The sequence below is a fragment of the Pollachius pollachius genome (genome assembly GCF_949987615.1).
Source record: "Pollachius pollachius genome assembly, chromosome: 2".
NCBI lineage: Eukaryota > Metazoa > Chordata > Actinopteri > Gadiformes > Gadidae > Pollachius > Pollachius pollachius.
In genome coordinates, this window is record NC_136935.1 from 3,492,250 (window position 1) to 3,519,301 (window position 27,052).

The 27,052-nt window shown below is 47.0% G+C and overlaps 2 protein-coding genes across 6 annotated transcripts in view; one reads left to right on the top strand and one right to left on the bottom strand.

Annotated features, from left to right (window-relative positions):
- Positions 1–362: 362 nt before the first annotated feature.
- On the bottom strand, positions 363–7,483 carry kcnk1b (potassium channel, subfamily K, member 1b). The gene is made up of 3 exons (XM_079758519.1): positions 6,945–7,483; positions 4,608–5,003; positions 363–2,793 (listed from the first exon to the last, which is right to left on the bottom strand). The coding sequence occupies exons 1-3, from the start codon at positions 7,297–7,299 to the stop codon at positions 2,537–2,539; spliced, it is 1,008 nt and encodes a 335-aa protein (XP_079614645.1). The 5' UTR covers positions 7,300–7,483; the 3' UTR covers positions 363–2,536.
- A 4,863-nt stretch (positions 7,484–12,346) lies between these two features.
- map3k4 (mitogen-activated protein kinase kinase kinase 4) overlaps positions 12,347–27,052 on the top strand; it is a 26,326-nt gene continuing 11,620 nt past the window's right edge. For 2 of the 5 annotated variants that reach the window (XM_079758643.1, XM_079758646.1), the window contains exons 1-11: positions 12,347–12,426; positions 17,521–17,708; positions 17,831–19,281; positions 21,107–21,367; positions 22,849–23,001; positions 24,083–24,240; positions 24,719–24,835; positions 24,964–25,063; positions 25,256–25,339; positions 25,880–26,149; positions 26,748–26,897. In XM_079758643.1, coding sequence (XP_079614769.1) covers positions 12,395–12,426; positions 17,521–17,708; positions 17,831–19,281; positions 21,107–21,367; positions 22,849–23,001; positions 24,083–24,240; positions 24,719–24,835; positions 24,964–25,063; positions 25,256–25,339; positions 25,880–26,149; positions 26,748–26,897 — 2,964 coding nt within the window. In that variant the 5' untranslated portion in view covers positions 12,347–12,394. Of the gene's footprint in view, positions 12,427–12,580; positions 12,708–12,923; positions 13,056–14,711; positions 14,822–17,520; positions 17,709–17,830; positions 19,282–21,106; positions 21,368–22,848; positions 23,002–24,082; positions 24,241–24,718; positions 24,836–24,963; positions 25,064–25,255; positions 25,340–25,879; positions 26,150–26,747; positions 26,898–27,052 lie in introns of those variants that run through there. The other 3 variants (XM_079758644.1, XM_079758645.1, XM_079758647.1) reach the window with 3 other exon arrangements.

Below are 27,052 nucleotides of genomic sequence, written 5' to 3' on the forward strand. Positions count from 1 at the left end.
ATGCGACAGGATCGAAACCAACAAATCTAAGTGTTTTCTATGTTAATAATCATTAAAAAAAATGACCATTGCATTATCATTATTCCGTTTCAATGTAGTATAGAGATATATCTCTCTCCCATGTCTCCCCCAAGCATCATTCCCCTGCCATCTCTCAATCTGATTAGAAAAACTCTACTCTGCAAGTCAGTTACATTATCAACTGGATATAGATAAAACATATGGCTTATAAAAGCATGAATCATACATGCATGCAAGATGTTGTCCAAAGAGTCGAGATAGTTATTCCTTAGATAACAAGGAAGACATAAAAAAAGACACAGAGACGACACCAATCTTTCAATTCATTTTATTGTATTTTACTTAAGCTATTTGCATTCAGATTTTGTCTATCCATGTCCTGTACATTTTTATTTGAACAATAATGATATTGCAGTGTCTTACTATAATTATCACTGTATACAGTATGCAGATGTCCATCTTTTTAAGACTAACTCCACAACGACAAACACTGAAAGTATATCAAACACAGCTGAACTGTTTGCAGATGCATATGCTACTCTGATCCACAAACCGAGAAAACAACAACTCTTATTGCGACAATAAAAACTTGCACCAAATTTTACCAATGCATATGCCTCATATTTTAAGGTTGGTGGTATGTAAAGCACTATATGAGACCAATAATGGTCCTCCACAGAACAGACATCCAGTTGGTGCTTAAAGAACATTTATGGCATGGGTTCACAGCACCTCCGTCTACCTACAAACCATAAGTCTTAAACACACAAACACAACATCAACGGATCCAAATAAAGCAGGCCTGTAGAACATCGAGGTGACACAGCGCGTCTGCTGACATTCAGACTCAAGACCATTTCAACAGCTACAGCACTAATGTATCAGAGCGACGACATCATGTATTCAGCAAACAGTATTCAGAGCAGGGGTCAGGGTCAGAGAGTTCACGCTACAACAAAACAACCGAAGCATAGCCATGTGCAATGTTTGACCTCCAACTGAAACAGTAATGATGAGGGAGGGCAAGCATTCTAACATGCTCCTCTACTTTTCTACAAAAATGTATTTCTCTGACTGGAAATTCCACGATTTAAAGATATGCATACAGACATTCTTTCCATTTATTTGCACAAAATTACTTTCCCTGATGTCAAACTCTTAAATAAACATACAGACACAAACAAACAAACATTTGACGGTTCAAAAGAAAATGTGATTGACTTCAAACTGACTTTTGAGTATTACTTTCAAGTTTTAATGCACGCTTTTCCCTTGAATGCAAATGATGCCATAACATACAAAATATCCCTTTTTCAAATTTCCCTTAAGACTTGTTAAAAATATTCTTTCCCTTCACGTTTAGAAAAAATAGTTTTAAATCGAGGTTGTTTACCTTTTTATAAATTAGCAACTAAAAAAAATACTATCCTGTCGAGAGCACAACATATTACTCTCAGCATTAAAGAGAAAACAAGTTTTTTCCATTTTGACACTGGGCCACTCTCTTCATCATTTATACACAAAACCCTTTCACATACATCATGTGAATTATTGTGCTTAAATAATGAACATTATTGAAATTGTCTCACCACTCATTTCAACATCCCATAAACCTTACATTTCATAATGTGATTGTGGTGTTTGAACACATAAAAAGGCCAACAATATTTTCTGTAGATAAGTATAGGTCAAGTAATTTCCCTTTAATTGGCATTTATGTGTCATTCAAATGTTTATAGCACTGTAACAATTACCAATTGCTTAAATTAAAGTTTGAGTTGATTAATTGCTCCTGACTTAAGCAGTGTACTGACCCTGTATTAAGATTTAATTGGCAGTTAATAGGTTAATACATTTGGTAAGCTTACTAGCACTATCGCAAAATTGTTATCTAACTTCATATATTCAACTATGTATTGAAGAAATAATGAAATGACCTACAATAAAAGCTGTGGTTATGAAAAGTTAAATTAATGCAATGTGCCCCCTTTTTTTCTTAAATAAACACAAAGTACAGTTTGTCACGTCTCGCGTCTTTCAGTGTGTAAATAACTATACAGTGTGCCTGTGCATTATTTTACATGTAGACTTGCCTAGCTGTGAAATATCCCTTAAAATGGACTATATTCTATATGTTTAGTTTTTCATATTCTCTAATTCTATTGAATTCCTTTTAGTTAGCGCGGCTGATGCATAAAATGAGCCCGCTCATCTAGACTACTCTTTCAAACCTCATGATGAGGCCTATCTGTGGACACAAAGGAAATCCACCAAACATAGACATTCCCAGGGTGACATTTCCATGAAGATGTGCTTATGCTGCTTCTGGTTTCCCATTTAAATAACAAAAGACTAACAAGTATCCGCAACTCAAAGTGTGAAAGCCGTGGGATTCTTTTGTAAAACGCACACTACTGTGATACTATATCCGTTATATGAACACCTGGCTAGTATCCGCTACTTCCTACCGTCATGAACGTAAAAACTAAAAAGCCTGCCGGTCGTACGGCGCCGCCTACTGGATCATCGGGTCGTCTCCCCCGGGCGAGGTCAGCACCGGCACACCGAGAAAGTGGCGGGTTTTGTCCTCGTACGATGGAGTGGCGACGACGGTGGTGGTGAAGGACAGCTGGTCGTGCTCCAGGATGGCCAGGCGGTCCTGGGGCTTCTGCTTCCTCAGGTAGAACATCTTCCTCAGCTGCTTCAGCTGCTGCAGCTCGCAGAAGGTCTCCAGCACCACCAGCATCACCACCAGCCCCAGGAGAAGGTACACTGGTAGGACCAAACCCAGGGAGGAAACGTCAGGGTTTGTACATGCATGGTGATGCGATAAGACGTAAAAAAGCTAAAAACTACTGTTATTATACAAAGACATACAGTAAACCCGCACTGTTTTTCTACTGCAGCTATATGCTCCATCAGAAAAATATGTTTTATAAGACATACATATACATATATATATATATATATATATATGTATATATACATACATATACATATATGTTTTTGAGTTGTAGCAAGAGTTGTAGTGAAAAGTGTACCGCAAAAATCTCCCTTAATGTTTGGACTCGTGGATAGGAGATCCTTTATACTTGACATACTTATATATATATATATATATATATATATATATATATATAATGTATATAATATAAGTATGTCAAGTATAAAGGATCTCCTATCCACGAGTCCAAACATTAAGGGAGATTTTTGCGGTACACTTTTCACTACAACTCTTGCTACAACTCAACCACTAGAGACCGCTATAGAAAAACATACCTGGGGCAGGATTTAATATATGCATTGTAAACAACACGCCCACGTTAGAACAGCGTGTCCTCAAAAGAGAAAAGACACACAAACTCTAGTGGGAAAACATGCCAGATGGCATTCATATAAAAATAGACAAATGGAGGCGAAATGAAAACAAAGAAAAGGTTAGGAAAACCCTTTGAACCCCGAACAATGCAGAAAGTTGTGACATGTCCAATGATTAATATTTGACTTGACAATCATTTGGGTTATGAGATAGTACAATCAGCCCAGAGCATTAAACACTGTGGAAGTGATTATCAAGGGTCATAAAGTCCATGGAGAAGTTTCAGATAACTCGGGGTAGGGTATGTCAGCATACACAAAAGAGCGGGTTCATTCTTTCTTGCCCTTTTTTCTTGCTCTTATTTCTTCCAATATTTTTCTTTATTAGAAAATGATATGAAATGTTATGTTTTCTCATCAAAAAGGTAAAAGCTGATCATTGTACTGCCACAAGAGGGCAGTAGCGGATGTTCACATCCAAGGCTGCACAGCATCACTTCATACAAATCCAAATGTGAATGATAGAAAATGTCATATGGATTAATCTGCATTCCATTCATATGCTTTAGGCTTCCCGTTAGCATAGCAATTCACACAACCATGATGGTGAGGCCCATCAAGCATTTAAATCCATCCTGTCACATCACGTAAAAGACGTGTCCGACCAGTCAGTCAGGTGTGCTCGTTCTTTGACAACACTCTGAAACCGACGTCATACCAGGCTGAATGGTTTTCACACCCACACATTACTATTGAAAGGGGAGTCGGGGCTATTAATATTCACTTCCGGCTAATGTATTTAAACGCCCACGTTTCATAAGGAGGCCAGACGTCCTTGCTGTCTATTCCAACACATGACAGGCTTTTCTCAATGACGTTTGCCAGGACTCTAGGCGTCACCAAGGTCCAAGCAGACATCTGCTTGTTTCCTCCCTTTGAGGGCTCTGCACTAGGTCCAGTTATTTTTAGACACAGAACCAGACTTGCTTGTCACAAACACGGCATGTTTGTGAGGCTACGCTGCTTATAACAGAAGTTGCTACAAATGTCTTTCTTTAAAAAGGGTAGGGGGGACAGCAAATATGACCTATACCAACGTCACCAAGCCATACAAATACTGGCCATTCAGACGAGCCCAACCTATTTGTGGAACGCTTCGACTATTAAAGCTGAAAGCAAAGCCATTACTCACACAAACTCACGTTGACATTTAACCCAACGAGAGCGCTAGGCCGTTTCTTGAGGGGAACCGCCGCCGCGCCACTCACCGGTGATGCCCACTTTGTAGAGCTCTCTGAACCGCTGGTTGGAGCCCTCTCCCGGTACGTAGTCCCCCAGGCCGATGGTGCTCAGGGAGATGAAGCAGAAGTAGAAAGACTCCAGGAAGTTCCAGTTGCCCTCCAGCGCTGAGAAGATGATGGCGGGGATGAAGAAAAAGCAGGTGACGGCCACGGTGGCCAGCAGGGTGGCGTGGACCACGGCTACAAAGGACTTTGAGAGACCCCACTGGGTGTGGATGTACATGACGGGCCGGTGCGTGCTGAACACCATGATCCTCTGCACCACAGCGGTGAGGAAGAGGAGGGTGAAGGGGATGCCCATCACCGAGTAGATGATGCAGAAGGCCTTGCCGCCGTCGGACAGCGGCACGGTGTGGCCGTAGCCTGGGAGGAGACACACACAGGAATATGCGTGTTGTTAGCGTGTTTGTGCGGAACATGAGGATTGCCTTTATTCCCAAAGATTTGACAGTATCCATCGAAGAAAACCCCAACCCTTCCTCCAAAGCAACTCCCCCAAACATGTGACTAGTGAATGTCAAATGTTTACAGAGTAATCACGAGTTAATTTGTGCAGACTAGTTGTAAATATGCTGTACAAATATACTGAAACAGTACTAGTATTTTTGTTACAAATTTTGCTATGTGGAATTATGCTGGTTATATGTTAAAAAAAGATGCCCTACTTGCATTTGTCACTAAAAAGGTGAGCTTTATTAATATTTCTTTTAACATAAAAAGGTCAATGTGGCATCCGGCTGCAGGCTAACACTCAGCACTGATGGACACAAAATCAATTCCGCCAGTTGACACAACGAGATTATGTTTCTGTCAATGTCAGGGGGGTTTCAGATTATTATTATTATTCTCATGCAATTTCTACCTTCAGTTATGCCCTCATACATTTATGGTTTGGTTCCAACAGAGTGCCTGCGTGTGACTTATAGATAGTGAATGTAACACTTCTGAAGCTGTTGGACTTTGACACGCGATAGCCAAGCAGAAGTATGGTTGGTAACTAGCTTAATTAAGCCCCCAACCTCCAACCAGAAGTGTGGACTGAACAACAGCCTAGGCAAAAGCAACTTTGGACCAAAACCCACAGTCCACACTTCCCTATACACACACATCAGCCTATTGAGGTTATACATGTGTTTGGTTTTTGTTGTTTTTAGAAACTCTACATAGTTAACATTTAGTGTGAATACACCAGTCATCATAATTTCAGTCGAAGCACGCATTGCTCCTCAGATTCTCTCATTTTTGTTGTCATTCTGATTAATCAGTTCTGGATACGTGAGGCAATGAAATGGAGAGGTATAAAACGTTATGGGATGGGTGCATAAACAGTTACCAGCACAGTAAGCAGGAATGCAAACAAATGTGTTATGAGACTATAAAAGAACATGAGGCGAATATGTGGCTAAGGTGCGTAATAAGACACACACACACACAGTTAGCGGCCAGGAAGTATGCCTTTTGAAACCTCACTGATAACTGCTGTCTTATAAAACAAGACAGGACAAGATCTTGGGTTGCTAGTGGTAGCTCATCCACAAGGGATCAGCTACCACTACCTCTTGCAAAACGCTAAATAAGGAATAAGGATAAGGAACCGCATGCACAATATTATCACGGATAAGCTATTCCAACCCACTGATGCTGGTCTAGCTCGCACACAAGCATTAGCTAGGACAAAATGTCATTGCTTTTAACTGAAACTTGATGGATCTATTAGTTTAACAGAGACTGGGCGGACCATTAGTTTAACAGAAACCAATCTGGGCAATCATCAGACATGCTGTCTGATGATTTGAGATCAAATAGTGGACTAATATAGTCCAGAGCTTTACCATTATTGCGCAGACATTTTTGCCTTTAGAGGACATACTTGTGTTAGGGTTTATATTTAAGATCGTTTAGAGGTCGGATTTCCACTGAGATAACTCCCCTGTTATGATGGGTGGTTTTAAATATGAGGCCTAAAATAACAGTCAGACAACAAAGGAAAGAAATAGCGAAAATGACAGGCCTAGGCTACTCCAATAACACTACCTATGAACGTCACCTGGTGCTATTTCAGTCCACAACAAAGGAAAGGAACTGTCACTCCGGCAATGCTGCTGTCTGTATGTTCCTGTTTGGCAACTCTTCAGATAAAGAGCAAGAGCAGATGTTCCTTATAATGTAAATTCCTTACATTTCCAAAAATGTTGAAGTTGGGTGCTAAGCACCAATTAGTACCTGGATACAAAATGAAAACAGCAGATAATGTAAACTAACCCTATGTGATGTGGGCCCCGAGTAAAGCCATCTGCGACTCACCTGTGGTGGACAGCACGGTGCTGGCGAAAAACAGCGCAGAGGTGAAGTCCCAATTCCAGTTGGCCGACGCGTTATTGAGGACGGACACCCCATAATTACTGGCTTCCAGGGCTTTCTCTAAAAACTTTTCCAGCCGATCTTCAGACAAACACGGATTGTCCTGGAGGAATTGCTTTTTGACCGCCCGCAACTCCTGTCGCAGGAGGTCCTCGTACGGCAGCTCGACCGAGGAAAACACCACCGCGCCGAAGATAAGATACAGAAAATAACCCAACACTAGAAATAAAAAATACCATGTCGACCTATGAGTCTGGACCAGGCGCACACACGAACTGCTACTCAGACATTGAAGCATTTCGAGTCCACTGCCGCTCACAAATCGCAGAGTAGAGCAGATAATTCAAGGCTATCGCTTGAGTGAGGCCTAACGACGCGGTCTGGGTTTTGGGTATCGATCCACTGGGCCTGGACTGGAGGTGGGGATGAGTCTCTTCCGCCTCTCTGGACCTGCTGCCGCGGCGGTGCTGCTATGTGGCGCCTTCTGCTGCTGCTGCTGCTGCTGAGACAGGGAGGGCCGAGTGACGTAGGACGGCCCCTCTCTCTCTCTGTCCTCCCAAGCAGGCGACCGACGAACAGAAACCTAAAGACCTAAACATGAGCAGCAAACGAAAATTAATATCTGGGAAACTAGGTGAATCGAAAGTTATGGTGAAAATAGAAGGCATTGGCCAGAAATCAACTATTGTTGATAATTACATTTTTTTGGTTTGGGTCGGAGAAGTCCTATCTGAGAAGGTGTATCCTAGGTGTTTATCTATTTTACATTATTATTTTATTTTGTTTGTTTTTCCTCCCCCTGAAATACTAGAACAAGGCAGTGACTTTAACTGCCAGGGAAACTGGCCCACCCACGTGGAAATGTAATCCGTACAGTCCAATGAGTCTGCACTGAGCATGACAAACTGAATGGAATATGATGCTGTATGATCATCGTTTAGATGATCGTTATTCGTTATTATTTTTTCTTAGGTTTTCATGGATTAAGATTTGTATGGCCCCGTGCACCTTGACAGAGTATATAATCAGGGTGCGATTTGTGAAAAAAACAGGGGGGGATAATTTTGAGAAACATTTTAAAATGTTTCAAAATGAAGACGGACCCTGTGTATTTTTGTTGTTAATTATTACGATGTAGGGTAGAGCGAGTACGGTTAAGACACTTTTGGCTTTTTACACTACTGCACAAAAACTAGACACTGAAAATAAGTGATATTTGATATGCTGTTCCCTTTGATTGTATACTAAAATAGAATCAATCAATAATACCCCTAACCAATTTAATTTATTCATAATTTGCTCATATACATGAGGTGCGATTTTGTCTCAACCGTACCCATGGTGAGTACAGTTGAGACGGTATCCGGGTACAGTTGAGACACCCATTTAAACCCATTGATGGTGACTGACCAAGCATTGAAAAAAACTTTAAACTTTATTATAAAAGAACTGGACAAAATATTTAAGCAAGAAATTAATTTATTTAATTCATTTATTTATTCACTTTATTATCTCACTCCTCACAGTGATGACAAACATACTGTTTGTCACCAGTGGTGCATTCAAAATGGGACCACAACCCACACCCGCAGCACGACACCCACTTCTCACCAGGCTTAGAGGCCGAAAACCATTCAGCACACACCAGACACTGAGTATCTGAATTTGTCTTCTTACTCCTTTTTCCTCCCTCCTTCGTTTCTATGATCTTCCGTTTTACTTTCAAAGAGGAGGCCTTCTTCTCCTCTTCCAGGGGCTGCTTTTCTGGGGTGTCGGTTAAAATAGTGGAAGTCTTTTTCTTGCGATGCTGCCGATTGGCCTTTCTCGGGGAAGCTTTCGGGTACGGCCGGACCGACTCTGGTGAAAACACTGCAGGCTCCTGGTTAAGATAAACACACAGAGATACACACACATGCACACACCCACACACAACACCCCCCCCCCATCCCACACACACACACACACACACACATAGACACACACACACACACTCATGAATATTTTACTTTCAGAATGTGGCAGTCAATACAGTACAAAAAAATATATATATATAGTAAATATATTTTTTCTTACTTGGGTAGAAACGACTTCCTCTTCTAAAGATATAGGAACCAGGGTCAGAGTGACTTCTGGGACACCATCAGAGCTGACAGAAAAATATGTTTTGGAAGCTCAGTAGGGATAGGGAAAAGAGGTGAAAGGTCACCCTCTGTGAGGGACCACTGAGATGCACTAGTGGCAAGCATGGATGGCCCGGCTGTAGTGAGGGCAGGAGGGGACAACCCAGGTGGAAGGGTGGCCAGCGTGGATGGCCCGGCTGTAGTGAGGGCAGCCTGGCTTTCTGGGTTCGGCCTGTCAGTTACTAAAGCAGGGGCAAAGTCAGCTTCCTTAAAGACATCTGGATTGTATGGCCAGATGCCAGTGGAAGAGAAGCCAGCCTGAACATTCTGTGGCGATGCTCCACGCAGCAAGATATTATTCAGGAGACTTGGAAGGTCATAGATGGTGATTGACTTGCCTGGGTTCTGACGGTGCCACCTGTCCATCTCCCCATTAAGATACCTCTTCAGAGGCCCATACACAGCCTTGTCCAGGGGTTGAAGGTGGTGCGTACAATTGGGTGGGAAGGATAGCATGACCACACCACTTGCACGGCAAAGGTCAATGGCTTTCATTGAGATATGGGAGGAGTGATTATCGAGAAGTAAAAGGACCTTCTTTTCCTCAGTGGGCCTGGTGTGGTTGATGAAGTGCTTTAGGAACTCCAGGAAGTCATCCTCCTGCATCCAACCACTGCCATTTGCTGTTCCTATTGACCCCTCTGGAACGCCCAGCGATGAAGTGTGGCAGGAACCTCTTGCGGGGAAAGACGAAATGGGGGGGGATGATGTTCCCCAGGGCGTTACCTGCCAGTGTCATGGTGACCAGGGTTCCTCTCTCCCCAGAGGTGACTGCCCCCACTCTTCTCTCTCCCTTGGAGGCCACCATGAAGCCCGGCTTTTGGACTGTGACCAGCCCGGTCTCATCCATGTTCCACACATCCTTAGCCTGTAGGAAGTGCCTGGTGTACACACTGGCCAGCTTCTTGAAAAATGAGTCCACATTGATTCTGTTGAAATTCGAATTCCGATGCAAACTCGTGGCCTGAGGCTTCCGGATTGAAAGGCTTTGATGCCTTCGCATGAAGTTAGTGAACCAACTCTTTCCGGCCATGCGACTGTCCCCCCACTTCTTTGGAAAAGCCAGGCCATAAAAGCAAGCGACTTCAAAGGCCAATTTGCGAATCTGAAACAATAATCAAAAAATGTAATATATATATATATACTTTAACTATGCCAAATTGTGTTGTTCTTTTTCTCATGGACAGCACACAGTGACCTCCAACAATAAGGCTATCAATCTACACTGGATTTCCCCTTTAAGCTCAAAATACATACATTTACAGAAAACTGATGTACAACAAAACTAGTTTATTTCTCACTATATAGGCCTACTGTATAGCCTGGTCTCTCCCCATAGGTGTTTTTGGTGCATTCCTACCTCTTTTGGGGGCAGCCCATAATACAAGGCTGCTGCTTTCCTCACATACAGCTCCAACCTGCCTTCCTGATCATCATTAAAAACTGTATTGCAGCTTTTGTATCCTACTGAGGGCAAAAGGTTTGATCCATTCTCCTCCAACTCACGCTTCCTTTTCGCGTAGCGGCCAAGTGAAGCTACAGGAACCCTAAATTCCTCTGCCACACTCCTAATGGACCTCCCTTGCAGCACTGCATTGGATGCTCTCTCTAACTCCTGCGCTGATACACCCCTATCTGTGGTTCTTACTCTGTCACAAGGCATCCTGCAACAGGCATAGAAGAAACATAAATCTATAGGCTACAAAACATGGCCAGCAAACACTCACACATATACACATACACCTATACATATACACACACTGCATGTCTTTTTCATTTCTACTATGAGGTAGCATAGGCTGTATCACAATCAAGCTGTCTCAACTGTACCCGATCTCCCACCTTGCTTATTTAGACCCCAAGATAAATAATGCTTACTATTTTCATGTTTGAAAGGACATCCATTAATAAAGAACAGTTCGAATATCCAAAATATAACATTTTATTTTAATTTGTTTGTTTTGTTGTCCAACTTTGACTTCTAACCTGCTGTCGTTAAACTGCACAACGTAACTCCATGTTATGTAATGGTATGCGATCGCGGGTACAGTTGAGACATTGTGTCTCAACTGTACCCGTCCGACCACCTCACGCTTTTCGCTAGATTATGCAGTGACCTTGATTGACATGATAGCATGAATTATGTATATTTATAGTGCACAGAATAACTTTTGTAATGATGTAAATTGCGTTTGTTGATCACCTATGGTTAATAACATATTAATTGTAGAAGGGACATGTAAAATCAAGATCTTACCTTGCTAAAAAAAACTTTCGCCGATATCTTCGTAGCGGAGCTGAGTATGTTGCTCAAATTTCCCGGGGTAGAAGAGGATGTTAGTACGCATGTGCAAACTAAAAATCACGGCTCAGGATCATTGCGCACGCAAGTTATGTAGGGTGTCTCAACTGTACGCATGTCTCAACCGTACTCACTCTACCCTAATGGTGAAAATACTTTGGGTGGGGGGGATAATTTTTATCCCCACCGAGGATAAAAATAATTCAGCAGAGGGTAGGACGTGTAAACCAGAGGGGGGGATAATCCCCACTATCCCCACCGGCAAATCGCACCCTGTATATAATATTATAGTATTACTAACCTAAAATCAACAATTGCTATTCATTCTTCATCAGTGGGGCTCAGCATTTTGCCTTCATTTTTAAAAGGTTTTTTGTCAATGGGACTCAAATAAAAACGAATTGTGTATTGCCAAATGTCACACATTTGGCCTGGTGAATAACATCATTCGACCTAAACGTAATATTTAGGTTTTCCTAGATACACAGATACATGCAGAATATTAGAGTTCTACACAAAGTTATGTTCTGATTTTCTATGTAAATGATGACCTCTCATTGCAAACTGTAAAGCGAAAGTGTTGATTAGTCTGGTTGTTGTTTTTACAATCCTTTTTGCTCACTTCTGCAATGGAACCATAGGCCTACATACTTCACAAGTGAACCACAAACTAATTTAGATTGGATGGTCTGACTGGCTTGCCGTATCAGTCAGTGGCACTCCTCAATGAAAGTGGAAAAATGGCGACAACGATCGCACAGGCGAGAGCCCGCCGTACCGGGGGGGAGAAAGTGCTCTAAAGAAACACATTTAGCCTCTTTTGCAAATATTTTTTATGCAAAGCGAAAAATACATTATATAGACATGGTTTAGTCCATGCAAATCCAGGACAAAGGTGTTTGTTCCTTGCAATGGAGCCTTGGCGTCGCCGTGAAACCAGCAGGTAGGCGAACAACATCTTGAACCGAAACTACAACGTCAGGGTCCAGCGCTTGCCAAATTGAGAGCTCTGCGAGACTTCCCGGTCGGCTTGGCGTTGGCGCATGCGCGTGCCGCGTGCGGTTCTTCCTGCATAATAGGGATCCGCGTGCAGTGGATGCATTTGCAACACTGGAGTTGCAAACTTTTTTAGATACACTTTGTAGTAGTACGCCAGAGAGTTCACCGACGTACGCTTTCCCACCGGTGCAAAATAGTCGGGCAGAATGCTTCACCAATGAAAAGGTAACCTTGCGCCTCCCGGTCGGCTCACTTGAAACGGCGCAACACGTTTAAATAGACGCTAGCTAGCGCCGACTGGAAGGATTGTCGCTTGTCAGTGTATTGTTCGAGCGCCAGTGGATGTACGTGAGCTAAGGTACTAGCTAGACACCGGTGCGTCCTGCACCCATCACCGGGACTGGTTGACGGTGGTCCATGGAGTACATATATCCAGAGGTGTAAACTTGGTTCTCGCTATTGTGTAGTTGGCAGAGTTATTGTTATTATTATGAATCGTCTTGGATGACTTGGCGGTCAGGTCGCCCTGCACTGGTTAGCGCCACTTGGGATCGGTGAACGCATCTATATGTTGTAAGTTTTCCCTGTCTTTCATCATCTTGGCGTTTTTTATGCATGATTAGGACTTTTCTGCGTGCATGTGAATCGGTTGTGATTGGTCGATCGATACAGGTGGCTGGGATTTGCAGAACAACAAAGTAGTGCCAAAATGATTTTACTGTTTTGCATCATGTGCATTTGACCGCATTCCGTCATAGTAACGCATTTACTGCCCCAAAGCAATGTTTTGACTTGTCGTTTCGTGCTGATTTTACCTTGGAACTATGGGTTCATCTGTGCTATCAGTCGATTAACGTTAGGTTAAAAGTGTTAATTGTAACACTTTATTTTCCAGGGTAATGTCGGGTTTTTGGAGTCATCGAAGCTTTGTAAGTGGCACACATAATAGTTAATAGCCTTCATAACAGTAATTATTACTAGAAACATTCATTTATATGTATATCGTTAGTCCATATTGATATGATCTTGAAGGATGTATTGCATTTTCCAATCTGATGAAAAAGCCTAATCAAGCATGGGACATTGTGTATTCCAACGACTGCATAGGCTGTTTTGATGCTGTAGTTTAAAGTACTATTGTCTAGTGTTAAAGCTGCAAGGATTCAAATACAAGTAAATTATATTGCCTAGAAAGTGTAAGATATTGGTTCTTCCCTTTTTTCGTGTGTGTGTTATACATCCATACGGCATAGACGGAGAGGAGCATCGTTCTGCAAACAGTAACTTTTGCACGGAAGCGAGAGCACAGTCCTTTGTGTGACCACTGTGCGTCATGGGAGTATTCCCAATAAACGAACGCTGTTACTGGCATTGCAAGGACAGAGAGTCTTTGTCAATAGGGTCTTGCTCTTGAACTCTGTCTTGAGACGCTCTGGCCCACATGCATTCCAGGCTCCTCAGGATGTGGTGTGCATAGTGGGTAAATCCTCACGCCCAAGAGGCAGACATGGCTGCAAGCCCCCATATAAATCACCCTTATTTGCCTGCAACACTGGCTGAGGGATACACATGGCTCACCACTAACTCCTGTTATCACCCCAGCTAATGAGGGAGAAAATGCACCTCTCATAATGGTCACCGAAGCAGGTCCTGTACTCTTTTTTTTTTTTTTTTTTTCCCACAAGATGACGTATTTCCATAACTCACTTCTACTTGTCTGACCTATGCAGTTTGACATGCAGGAACAATGAGAAATCACCAGGCGGTTAAATGTGACGTACAGTGCTCAATAGATCTATGCAATGCACGCAAAAAAAAGAAAAAAGTTCACTGGAATTTCAAGCTGGCGTCCTGCCCACTAAAGGTGTTGCCTGTGGATGGGGGTCTTTTTTTTTTAGTGCAAACCAGATCAATGTTGTACGAGAATAAGGCGATGTGGGGAAGCATGGCCTCCCCGTTATTCACCTCCATGTTTTCTCACGGGCAACCTCTAGAAAACAAAAAGGGTTGCATGAAAGAGTGCTTAGTTAAGCATTGCGTGCGCTGCATGTATGCCTTTCACAAGTGAACGTGGGAGAGGTAGGTCCGCCCGTAGGGCTGCTGTCGCACTGTTCCTGGATAGGGCGGGGCTGAGGTTGCCGTGTTCCCTTCCCACTGGCTTTTTTTTTTTTTTTTGTTCTCTTGGCCTGTGGCTGGATTCCTGCTTGTTACTTAACACTGCTGGTGTTTCGGGGACCTTCTCCCGGGCCAGACGGCATGGACTGTGGCTGAGAGGGATAGGAAAGAGGAATACTGTGCATCTTGACTGCTGCTGCTTCTGCATCTTGGCGTGACGCGGGGTACGTTTGCAGCATTTTATGAACGATGGTTGTTGTTGTCGGGTCCCAGGATGGACAGAGCAGAGATTGGTGCAGAGATGCATGTGTGTGTTTCCTGTTGGCTGTTGGGAAAGAGAATACGGAGCCCAGGGCGACCGATTGCATCAGTTGGGGCACAATGCCTCGGTAATGTGAAAAGCGTGCTCTTGCAAAAAACAAAAAGCTCGCCATCCTTTTCTCCCCTTTTCCTCTTTTTACTTTTTAGTTTTGGCATTGTGAGCAAGTGTGTGCACTAACCAGCTGTGTTCCATTCAGCTGTGGGCCTCACGGGCCACGTGTCGCCCCCCCATACAATGGCGTGTCCCTTCCTGGTACAATGGTGGCAGGTCAAAGGTCAGGCCCCCTCCGACTCGGGCTGCTCTCCCTGTCACCACCTCTGCCCGTGTGCGCGAAAGATTCCGAATTCGGTCGCTGTTTATTATGCACCCTGTGCGTTCCTTCGTTTTTGTTTTTTTTCCGTGCCCCCTGGGGGGCTGTGGCATTCCGCCGTCCTTTTATTACGGCCCCCCCAATAAGCTATCAGATGAGCCATTGAGGGCGGCCGGGCCAGACACCATCTGCAGCCATAACTCTGCCTTGCTGCAGCAGCAGGCGGGCACAGCCTGGAAATCACAGCCCAGCCGTGGTTAACAGCAGGCCCCGGCGTCCGGCCTCCGGCTTCCTCTTTTGCAGTGTGCAGCGACATTCTCAGGACAGTGAGAAGCGCAATCGTCTCAGCCGTTGCAGCCGGGCTACGATCTTCACCCGGTCCGTTAGGCGTACACAACCAAACAAAGCTGCAGGCAACCACACCACGGCAATGTCCGTTTCCGCTGTTATTCATTCCTGGGTGATTGAGTCACATCATTCTATGCAGGGAAATGCTTTGAAAGGACGCCTCGTGTACGCATGCACTGTGTGCATTGTTATGACTACGCAAACATACTTGCACAAACACACTCATTTCCGCGATGCTGTTTGGAATGAGGGGGGTGTGGGAGTTGAATGAGCTAGACTAGAGCTAGCCTCGTCAACAAACGCGCACATTTAAAATGTCTTGTCTGATAAAATTAATTACGGTAATTGGATGTGTTGGTGAGTGCCCCACTGCAGAAGAGATAACAATTTAAAGTGTCTGCTGCAGATCAGAGAACAGGCTCCTCCACATTTTCCCTCTGCAGCTCTTAAACTGGGACAGTTAAAAGTGCTTCCTATCCCACTGGTTTCCATGTTTATTCCCCACAGTCTTTGTGCGTGACAAGCCGGTCCGCGGTCTTTTGGCATGCGAGCCCTTTAAAGGCTGGTGGATCTGCAGCAGGTGTCTGCTTTCAAGTTTCAAGTTCCATACCGGCTCCCCAGAGAGTTTTCATGTTTAATTGTGTGTGTGTGTGCGTGTGTGTGTGCGCGTGTGTGTGTGTGTGCGCGTGCGTGTGTGTGTGTGTGTGCACGCGTGTGCGTGCGTGCGTGCGTAATGCACACTTGCACACCCCTGCGCATGCAAACACGTCTGCGGCAGATAGGGGTGGCTGTGCACACACACAGTGCATCAGGGGCAGATGGGTAGCTGGGGTCACACACTCCCTCTCGCCGTGCGTCCCTTCCTTTCTTGTGTTGGCAAGTGGCTCCCAGATTAGTGCTCCCCCCTGTGAAAGTGATACAACCTTGTCCCCTTTCAACCGCCTCGCAGCAGAAGCCAAGAGGCGCGTGTGGGCTGGTGGCTTTCAGCGCGATGAGGGATAGAGGGGGCACGCGTGGAGAATGTGTTCTCAGACTACCCCCCTCCCAACCCTGGCCGTCTGCTCCAGTTTTGTTTTCGGAGCCTGGGGTCAGACCCCGGCAACCTTCCCCTTCTAATCCTATTAAAAAGCCCCTCAGAAATGCGCCCAAGGAACAAAGCATGGACATTGTGACGCGGAAAGGCAGGGCCCTCCTGCACTCTGCGTTGTTTGGGCTCCTGTACTGTGCACAAGCATTGCAGGGGTTTCTGTTTTGGTTTTGTTTGTGTTGTCTTGAGTTTTTTTTTCCTTGTCCCTTATGCATGCTCAACGTACCGATGCATGCATTGATGCTTGCTTTTTCGTTTATTGTTTCAAGATAGGTCCTGGTATGCCCGCGACCTATAGTCTGTGTGGTGCGCAGAACAACCTAGCAGTGAATTAACGAGGGACGCAACTCGACCAAACAAAAAAATTGTACGCCGTCCAAGGGAGGGTGCCAGCAACCAACCCACAGCTTATTTTCTGTGCTGCCTGGACGTCTGTGGTAATGCGCACAGCATTGCTACTGTGTAGCCATGAGACAGACAGCCAGCCAGGCTCCAGAGGACAGACCAATCATCATTCTGCGTTAGGTTGCAGCAGACAGTGAGTCTGGACACATCTCTCCAGCAACCTTCTTCCTGTGTCATTAGACGAGATTAGCTAAACACTGTGTTGTGGGTACAAACATTCCAGCTCTGCTCGACCTTGCGCACAGTTACAGCCAGTTTTCTCTCTCCTATGTTCTTGTGATCAGCCTCAGGGTTTTCTTAACAAGTCTGGAATTGATATACTTGACGTTATTGCGTTCTGTATAACTGCGCATGATCAAAGAGCAATTCTTAAGATTTAATATTCTTTGTGCCACACACGGGTTGTATTTTCTTGTGTGCGGACCCTCAAGTAACGTCAGGTCTTTTGCAGGCAGGACAACCCTCTGAAAGATGCACCCCCACAGAACCCTGAGGTCGATGAATTGTGGGACTCTCCCAGCGAGGAAGAGGAATCGCTGTACGGCACGTCGCCCCCGTGCACCCCCCGCCAGATGAAACGAATGTCAGGCAAACACCAAAGAAACCAGGCCAGGACCCCCCACCGCTCCCCCAACAAGGGTAAGTGGCTGTAGAAATGAACACTCTTAACTAACGATGTGCATGACAGTGGACAATACACACCGCTTGATGCTGCCAGCGGGTGTTCACTACTGACTCTCAGGACGGTGTGTTGTGCGCAGACTCCAGCCCATCGGGCCGGGATCGAGAGAGCCCCAAGCCGGTGGAGCCCCCGCCCGAGGAGCCCGGCTACAAGCAGGGTAAGAAGCAGAGGGCCGCCCTGCGCTCCACCGAGAGGGACCACAAGAAGACCTTCGAAGGCGCCTTCATGCTGGATCCCCTCTCCAAGCAAAGTCCCTTCGGCGCCCTCAACATGGACCCCAGGAAGCACTACCTGAGCCTGGGCTGCAGCAGCGGCAAGCTGCCCGTCTCCATGCCCCACCCCCTGGCCCGGACTCACCGGCAGACGTCGCGCACGGACTGCCCCGCCGACCGCCTCAAGTTCTTCGAGACGCTGCGGCTGCTGCTGAAGCTCACCTCCATCTCGTCCAAGAAGAAGGAGAAGGAGCAGCGGGGCCTGGAGAACATGGCCTACATGGGTCACAACAACGAGGTCATCTGGCTGGAGCTGCAGGCGTGGCACGCCCGCCGCTCCACGGGCGACCAGGACGTGTTCCTGTTCACCGCCCGCCAGGCCATCCCCGACATCATCAACGAGGTCCTGCACTTCAAGGTCGACTACGACAACCTGAGCCTCGGACGACTGGCGGCGTGCCCGGTGGCGGCGGCGGCGGCGGCGGCGGCGGCGGTTGAGCCCCACCCCGCGAGCTGTCTGCTCCCCGCGGTCGCCGACGCGTCGGGAGACGAGCGGTGGCCGGCGCCGGACGAGGCGAACCGCTACGGCGAGGACCCCCTGGGGTTCGGCACCTTCCTGACGGCGGCGGAGCCCCTGAGCCCCGGGCTGGAGTGCAGGGCGCACCTGCAGCGGCAGCGGCTGGCCTTCCAGCAGGTGAAGCGGGTGATGGAGCTGCTGGAGTCGGTGGAGGCGCTGTACCCATCGCTGCAGGCGCTGCAGCGGGACTACGAGAAGTACGCGGCGCGCGACTTCCAGGGCAGGGTGCAGGCGCTGTGCCTGTGGCTCAACATCACGCAGGACCTGAACCAGAAGCTGCGCGTCATGGCCACCCTGCTGGGGCTGCACGACCTGTCGCGCATCGGCTGGCCCGTGTTCGAGATCCCCTCGCCGCGGGGCTCCCGCGGCAACGACGAGGACGAGGACGAGGACGACGACGAGGAGGAGAACGACTCCACCGCCACGTTCACGGCGGAGAGCGACGGCGAGGACCGCGACCTGACGGAGGAGGCCAGCGAGGGTCGCATGGACGACCTGTCGCCCGCCCTCACGCCCGAGTTCGCCCGGATGCTGTCGCTGGAGGAGGTGCTGCCCGGCGGCGGCGGCGAGCTGTCGGGCAGCGGGGACTCGGCCTGCCCCACGGCGATCTACCGGCCCTTTGTGGACAAGGCCCTGAAACAGATGGGGCTGCGCAAGCTGATCCTCCGGCTGCACAAGCTGATGGACCGCTCGCTGCAGCGGTCCCGGGCGGCGGTGCTGCACCACACGCCAGCGCAGGAGGTGAGTGCTGGTTCGCTGAGGCGGCGGCTCCGCTGTGTGTTCGAGGTCCTTGGTCCTCAAACTCGGGTTGAGGACCCGCAGCCCTGAACGTGCAAACCTAGAAAGAGGAAGTCGTCTGGAAAGTCCCAAATCTCTTTGCTGAGCTCTCGGTGGTGGACTCTCAGTGGTTGGGGTTGTCTAGTGCCGACCGATAATGATGACCCTGACATTCGAGGGGAAAGTGGGTCGTACAACAGTCAAATGTCCTGCTCATTTATATATATACTTAGGTATAGATCTTTATTATTATTATTCACCCTAATAGAATTATGATTTGCCAAGCAAAATGTCCAAGCTAGGTTTGACGAAATGTTATTAAGATTCTATTATTTCGTCCTGAAGCAGCGATGCTCCTCTCCTGCTCCCTAAGTGGTGTCTGCCCAGTGGAGGTCGGAGAGGCGCTTCACTTCAGTGCAGAACATGTTGTTATTCCAGCGCTCAGAATCCAATCTGCACGATTCAGCTTGCTTCGGGCAGCTTAGTCAATCCATCCCATTTCATTTTGCCATTCTCTTTGTAGTTAAGGGATGCAACTCTTTCTGTGTTTTTAAAATTGCATAAATTATATTATATTGCAGTTCCTATGTGATTAATTGTGCATCGATTAAACCCCGATTAAAGCCCCAGTTGACCTTTCAGGTTGCCCGGTCGGCTCTACCTGCGGTATAACCCGGTCAGTTGATGAGATTGTCTGGCGGCCCCTGGCTGGGATTCTACTTGCCCTTTGCAAGCCTTTTGTATACCACAGCGTAGCAGGTTGCCCCGGCAGGTATCAATCTCCAGCCTGTGGTTCTGACCGACCGTAGGAATGAATTGGAGCATCACCGTGAAGGGGCGAACGCAACCGTACAGCGCTGCTATTGCCGGACCTCTCCGTTCCTGTGCTTGCTCTTTGTGTGTTAATGCATTGTGAGAGTTCGGCTGCTTATAGCCGCATGCAGCAGGCTCCTGCTTTTGAGTAATGCTGAGCCACACAGCTCTGGGTTGGCAATATTGATTGGATGATAAAATTCTGAGATGCGAGTTATTAATCCCAGATGTGAAATTAGGCTGTCGGAGAAGGAAGAACAGTAAATCATGAGAATAAAATCAAACACACAGACACACTATGAGCAGCGGTGCCAGAAGCACATCTATTAAACATTATAGCCAGTTGAGTAATTGGGTACGCTGTATCCTTCTATTACGTTTACATCCGTTATGTGAACTTTCTGTGTTGCCATCAGGGCGTCGCTATGCTTAACCTCCTTGTAGAACTAACAACCATTCCAAGTCGTTCATCCCCTCTGCAAATTGACTACTAAATGCTCCGTTAGGGCTGCTCGATTATGGAAAAAATCATAATCACGATTATTTTGGTCAATATCGAAATCACATTTATTAATAACGAGTATTTTTGAGTTTGAAAATATGATGCATTTATTCAGCACGTCTCTCCCAAAAACACTGAGAACCTTGAAATTTCGCCTTAATAAAATACACAAAATGGTCAAAAAGAAAATGTTCGAATCTAAAATGTGTACAGATGTATCCAGCTGTTCTATAGCACTTTCTATAAAACACCAAAAAAAAAATTGAAATCTCGATCATATTAGTTTTGTGATCGTTTGACGCTAAAATTGAAATCGAGATCGAAATTCGATTAATCGCCCAGCCCTATGCTCCGCAGTTGTGTATTTGTTGTTTGTATGTGACTGCACGTACAACAAGCTGCCCCTAGGACCGATAAAGTTGTAATGTATTATTCATCCACACCCCTCAACGATGCTCTGGTGCCGCCGCTCAGTTCGCAGACTTCCCCGACCCCACCCTGTACTGCGATTACCTGCCCGAGCTCTCCCGGCCCGCCTCCTGCACCGGCCCCGCCCTGCCCGAGCTGGGGGCCGACCAGGTGTCCTGGGGGGACCTGCTGGACATGGACCTGCCCTCCTTCCGGCCCGCCTTCCTGGTCCTGTGCCGGGTGCTGCTCAACGTCATCCACGAGTGTCTGAAGCTGCGTCTGGAGCAGCGGCCGGCGGGGGAGCCCTCCCTGCTCAGCATCAAGCAGGTGGGCTGATGGAGCTCGGTGGAGCTCCAGAGCTGGTGGAGCTCCAGAGCTGATGGAGCTCGCTGGAGCTCCAGAGCTGATGGAGCTCGGTGGAGCTCCAGAGCTGACTTGTCACGGTTGTTTTTCTGTCAATTGTAGGGCTTAACGATTTGGGGAAATAATCTACTTGCGATTATTTCGACCAATATTGTGATTTTTCTTTTGAAAGTTCCTTATGTTCTGTATTATTTACTTAACAAGCAATAAATCATTCTATAGTGTGACCAACACAACCTTGGTAGCACTTTATTTAACTATTGAAATGTGAAATAAATCCGAATCTTACGGATCTCCAGTCAGTAATGGTAACAAATCCCAAAATAAGTAAATAATAATCCCCTCCAAAAACAATTTGCGTTCTATTACATCGCGAAGTCGGTTTGAATTCGATTAATCGTTTTGCCTTAGTCAATTGTCTCCTCTGCCCACCTCCCCATTGACAGAGTTGTGGATGTGCATTTCCTAAAAAAAATCACGCAATGCGCACGGTTCACGGTAAGACTAGGTGCTGGATCCTTAATGTGGTTATAATAAAAAAAAAAAAGAAAGACTAGACTTTTTAACTGTCAATTGTTTTGGGCAAGAAGCCCTTCTTCAGCTTGTCTTGGCAATTTCACAATCGATAGACCCAGGTAGTTAAGTAGACGGCTTGTTAAACGGCACTGACGGTGCACCGTGGAATCACCACCTTTCCAGGCACAGTCTTGTCGATGTAGGGTGCTGAACCAAAGAAAAGCAAAGCGCAAATGATATTCCCTCCATAAGAAAGAAGCAAATAAGTCTCCTCATTCATCTCATTGGGTTGAGGGTATCAAGGCCGTGTATCCAGTACGCCACCCTTTGGGGAAGGATTCTGGCCTTTTTCCACCTCCTAAAATGAGCATGTCAGAGATGGCCTGAACTGTGAGCTGGCTGTTTCCTGCTGTACTCTGTTTGTGTCTCTGTCCGTGCCGTTGGCTGTTAAGTGGTTTGGGTGCGCTACACTGAGAGAAAGCTCCATTCAACCCCGTTTCCTGTAGATCTGACGATCTTGGTGTTTCTGAGAAATTCCAAAAATACGAGTGCAGTGCCTCTACGACTAACTCTGTAGTCGGAGACGGGGGCTTTCGCCATTGCTGCCCGAACCCTCTGGAACTCCCTCCCCCCCAAACCTACGCAACTCAGACTCAACAACCTCATTCAAAAGTCAACTCAAAACCCACCTCTTTAAGAAGCTTGTGACACCCGACCCCTCCCATACCCCACCTGACTCTATTCAAAACCCTATTTAAATTTTCTTTTCGTATTTTGTTTTCTTGTTTTTCTTTGTAAAGTGTCTGAGTGACCAAAAAAAGCACTAAGTATGAATTCTTTCTAGTAGTAGTAGTTCTTCTTCTTCCACCACCCACTGCGGTCATGTCCCTGTCGGTATCGTACCTGACGCTGACCCGTGCCTCCTGCAGCTGGTGCGCGAGTGTAAGGAGGTGCTGAAGGGAGGCCTGCTGATGAAGCAGTACTACCAGTTCATGCTGCGCGGCGTGGCCTCGGACGCCCAGGGCCTGCAGACCAACGCCAACATCGACGGCTTCGAGGAGGACCTGCACCAGATGCTCATGGTAGGGCCCGTCGTGGCCCGGGGGGCCGAGGCGCTGTCCGCACGCCGTCGTGTCTGTTTTGAACGTGGGAAGTGATTTATGGTTCGGATGATGATATTGTTTGGATGTTTTGTTGGTTTTGTATGAACCATGTATGTATTAATGGGGGATGTGGATCAGCTAGATTCACAGTCACGACTGCCTGTTCATCCGATTATGTGGAGAAATACAATTACATTTAGGGCATTTAGCAGATGATCTTATCCAAAGCAACTTACAATAATTTAATTTGTCATTAGAAATAGAAACAACGCTATGTCGCTGTCGGTACAGTTAGGATGTTCCTAGAAACAAGTGCCACGCACTTAGAATTGCTAGGTTAGCAAAATCTGACATGAGAAAGCAATACCCTATAAACATGAATCACGTGGTTTGTGAGCATTATTTTTCGACCCACGTTATTTCGAAAGGTACTGTTCAGATTCACCCTGTGGGTTTGAACTTTTTGAGTAGGCTGGTGCGCTTCATAGCGTAGTGTTCACCGCCCTGCAGTGGCGGCCCCTTTAAACCGCCAGGAACCCATTTATGAGGAAGCGTCTCGTCCCCACCCATTATCTGCACAGTGTTCCCAAAACGCTGATAAGCTGTCACTTCCTTGAGCTTCAGCGAAGTGCAGCACAGGCTAGCAGGCTGGGTCCATGCTGAAGCGGCGGCAGAGGGGCGGTGGCCTGCATACTAACCTGTAGAGACCGATAATCAAGCTCTGCCACTTCCTCAGCGCCTGCCTCCTTCCTCCTACCGCTCCCCTGCCGAACGTGCACTGCAGCACTCTGCGTGCATGCAAAGACAGCTATCAATTGAATCAATGGTGTACAGAGACACTATGTGTTCCGTCAGTTGGTTGGCATTCGTTATTATACCAAGTTAGATATGACTATTTGCTATAGGTATGTATAATTATTATTTAAACTGTTGTGTAACTGTATTGGAACGGTGGAATATAGTAACCACTAGTAACTTATCGTTACTAATGGTAGTCCAAGGGTCTTTAAAAATATATCTGTGTGTGTGTGTGTGTGTGTGTGTGTGTGTTGGGGTATAGGTATACTTTGACTACATGCACAGCTGGATCCAGATGCTGCAGCAGCTGCCCCAGGCCTCCCACAGCCTGAAGAACCTGTTGGAGGAGGAGTGGAACTTCACCAAGGTCATCACGCCCTACATCCGCGGCGGCGAGGCCCAGTCCGGGAAACTCTTCTGGTCAGTGTCTGTGCTCCGGGGATGCGGTTTGACGATTTGATTGTGATTAAGGACTATACAAATATAATGGACTTGACTTGACTTAAGGGTGTAGTGTTCGGAACTCAGTTGATTGCAATCTGTAACCTCACCACTAGAGGTCACTAAATCCTACAGACTACACCTTTAAGCTGCTCTAATGTGGAGAATAAGGAAAGTATTTAGTGCATCCCGCCAAATATTAAGGAAAGCACTTTGCGCATTGCATTTTTCAACAAAGCAACCCCATTTCTATCTACTATTCATAATTTCCAAGGTGCTTATATCAAAATGGAGATAGTGCAAAGAGATACACCATGGAGGTCTACCTGTAACATCCTGTTCAAGGACTGCTACAGGTATACTGTGGATTTTGGATTTTCGTTTTGTCTGAGAGTCAATTCATTTTGTCGTTGTGATTTCAATGACACCGTGTTTGCTTTGACCCCTCTGCCCACAGTGACATTGCAGGGATGCTGCTGAAATCCACGGGCGACTTCCTCGACGCTGGCCTACAACGGAGCGGAAACGAGTTCTGGCAGAGTGCAGACGACAGCACCGCCTCGGACGAGATCCGGTGAGAGGGGGGACGGCGTGGGAACTAGGCCGCAGTGTCCTCGCCCGCTACCATCTCAGGGCGTTCTCCGGTGCCTGTGTACAACCCCGATAACCCCTGTTGTTCTCCTTCTGGGTTTGTTCTCTCAGACGCTCCGTCATCGAGACCAGCCGCTCTCTTAAAGAGCTGTTCCACGAGGCCAGGGAGCGGGCGTCCAAAGCTCTGGGATTTGCCAAAATGCTTCGTAAGGTACGTCTCGTTGTTTGTATCCCTCTTTGTGTCTCGCCTGTGGGTGTTCGCGGCCAGTACACGGTGACACTCGCCTGGGCAGTTTCTCTCCTTGTGGTCGCCCTTGTTAACCTCAAAGAAGAGCTCCAAAATGAGGTCTGTGTGTTCTGACCCGCTGTGTCCACACTGCCCCCCCCCCCCCCCTCCCCGCAGGACCTTGAGATCGCTGCCGAGTTCACCCTCACCAGCGGCGTGCCCTGTCTGCTGAAGAACCTCAAGGAGCAGGACTACGTCAAGGTGGCCGCGCCGACTCCTCTGCTCAGAGCCTCTCCCCCTGCAGCCCTCCTCTCTCTCACCCGCGCGCGCGCGTGTGTGTGTGTGTGTGTGTGTGTGTGTGTGTGTGAATAGATGCTTTGTGTGTGGATATGCTTGTGTGTTGGTGAACAGGGTGTTTTTTTTTAGTTTTTTTTAATTTAATATTTGTTTCAACTAATCGTGCGTGCCTGTGCATATGTTTGGCTGAATAACGCGCACGTGTGTGTGTGTGTGTAGATGGATAACGTGTGTTTGTGTTCATATGTTTAGATGGATTGTGTGTGTGCGTGTGGATGGATAACTGTGTGTGTGTGTGTACACACACAGATGGATAACGTGTGTGTGTGTGTGTGTGTGTGTTTGTACACACACACAGATGGATAACGTGTGTGTGTGTACACACACACAGATGGATAACGTGTGTGTGTGTGTGTGTGTGTGTGTGTGTGTGTGTGTGTGTACACACACACACAGATGGATACCTCGTGTGTACACATGACTAACGTCCTGTGCGTGGTGCAGGTCCAGGTGCTGGGTCTGGAGGAGCTGGAGGTGTTCGTCCCCTTCTGCCTCATGCAGCAGCGGCCGCTGATCCTCCAGCTGCTGAACGCGGCGGCGGGAAACGACTGCTCCAAGGAGCCCGACGAGCCCACAGACGACGACGCCCACCTGCTCATGAGCAAGCGCGGCGCCGGGGACGCCGTCGCGCTGGCGGACTGGGCGCAGTGGGACGGGGAGCTGATCAAACTGGTCCCGCAGATGGAGACAGTGGACACCCTCAGAGCCATGAAGGTGTGTGTGTGTGTGTGTGTGTGTGTGTGTGTGTGTGGGGGGCGGATCGTTGCTTTGATTGTTAATATTTAGTCAATGATGAGAATGTTGATGTGTTGAGCGTGTGAGTCTCTCTCTTACTCGCTCGCTCTGACTCACTCTCACACACACACGCAGGCACACATACGTTTACTCACGTACGCACACACACACACACGTACACAGTGACACTCTTACTCAATTACACACATACCCACTCTTACTCACACACACTCACACACTTACTCTTTCATACACACACTTACTCCTTCACACAAAAAGACTTTCTCACACTCTTTCTCACACACAGACGTACACACTCTTTCACACACCCAGACGTACACACTCTCCCACACACACACTCACATGCACTCTCTGTTTGGTGTTGAGTCAACTTAAAAAGGATGTTTAGGGGACTAGCTAAAAATACTTTATTCGCTTTATGTCTCTATACATTTAATGTTATACATTTTCAGTCAAAGCCCTTGCGGTAAGGTCAGTGCGTCCCAGATGATGTACTAGTCATGCCGGTGGCGTTGCTGACGCTCCCTGTGTGCTGATCGCCCCCCCCCGCCTGCAGGTGAACAACGTGCTGCTGATCGTCATGCAGTCGGCCCACCTAGTGGCCCAGCGGAAGGCCTTCCAGCAGGCCATGGACGAGGTGGTGGCGCTCAGCCGCGAGCAGACCTCCAGTCAGCCGCTCATCGCCAGCGCCCTGGAGCAGCTCAAGGTACGCCCGCGTCGAGGGCTGATTATGGTCCCACGTTCATGCAGTGCAAGGGGTCCGCAAGGACCCCTTGCACTGCGGACCCTCCTTGCGTCCGCCGCGAGGGCCTGACGTGCGCCTCCAATAAATGTTAACCTTCCGTCGAGGCGACGCATTAG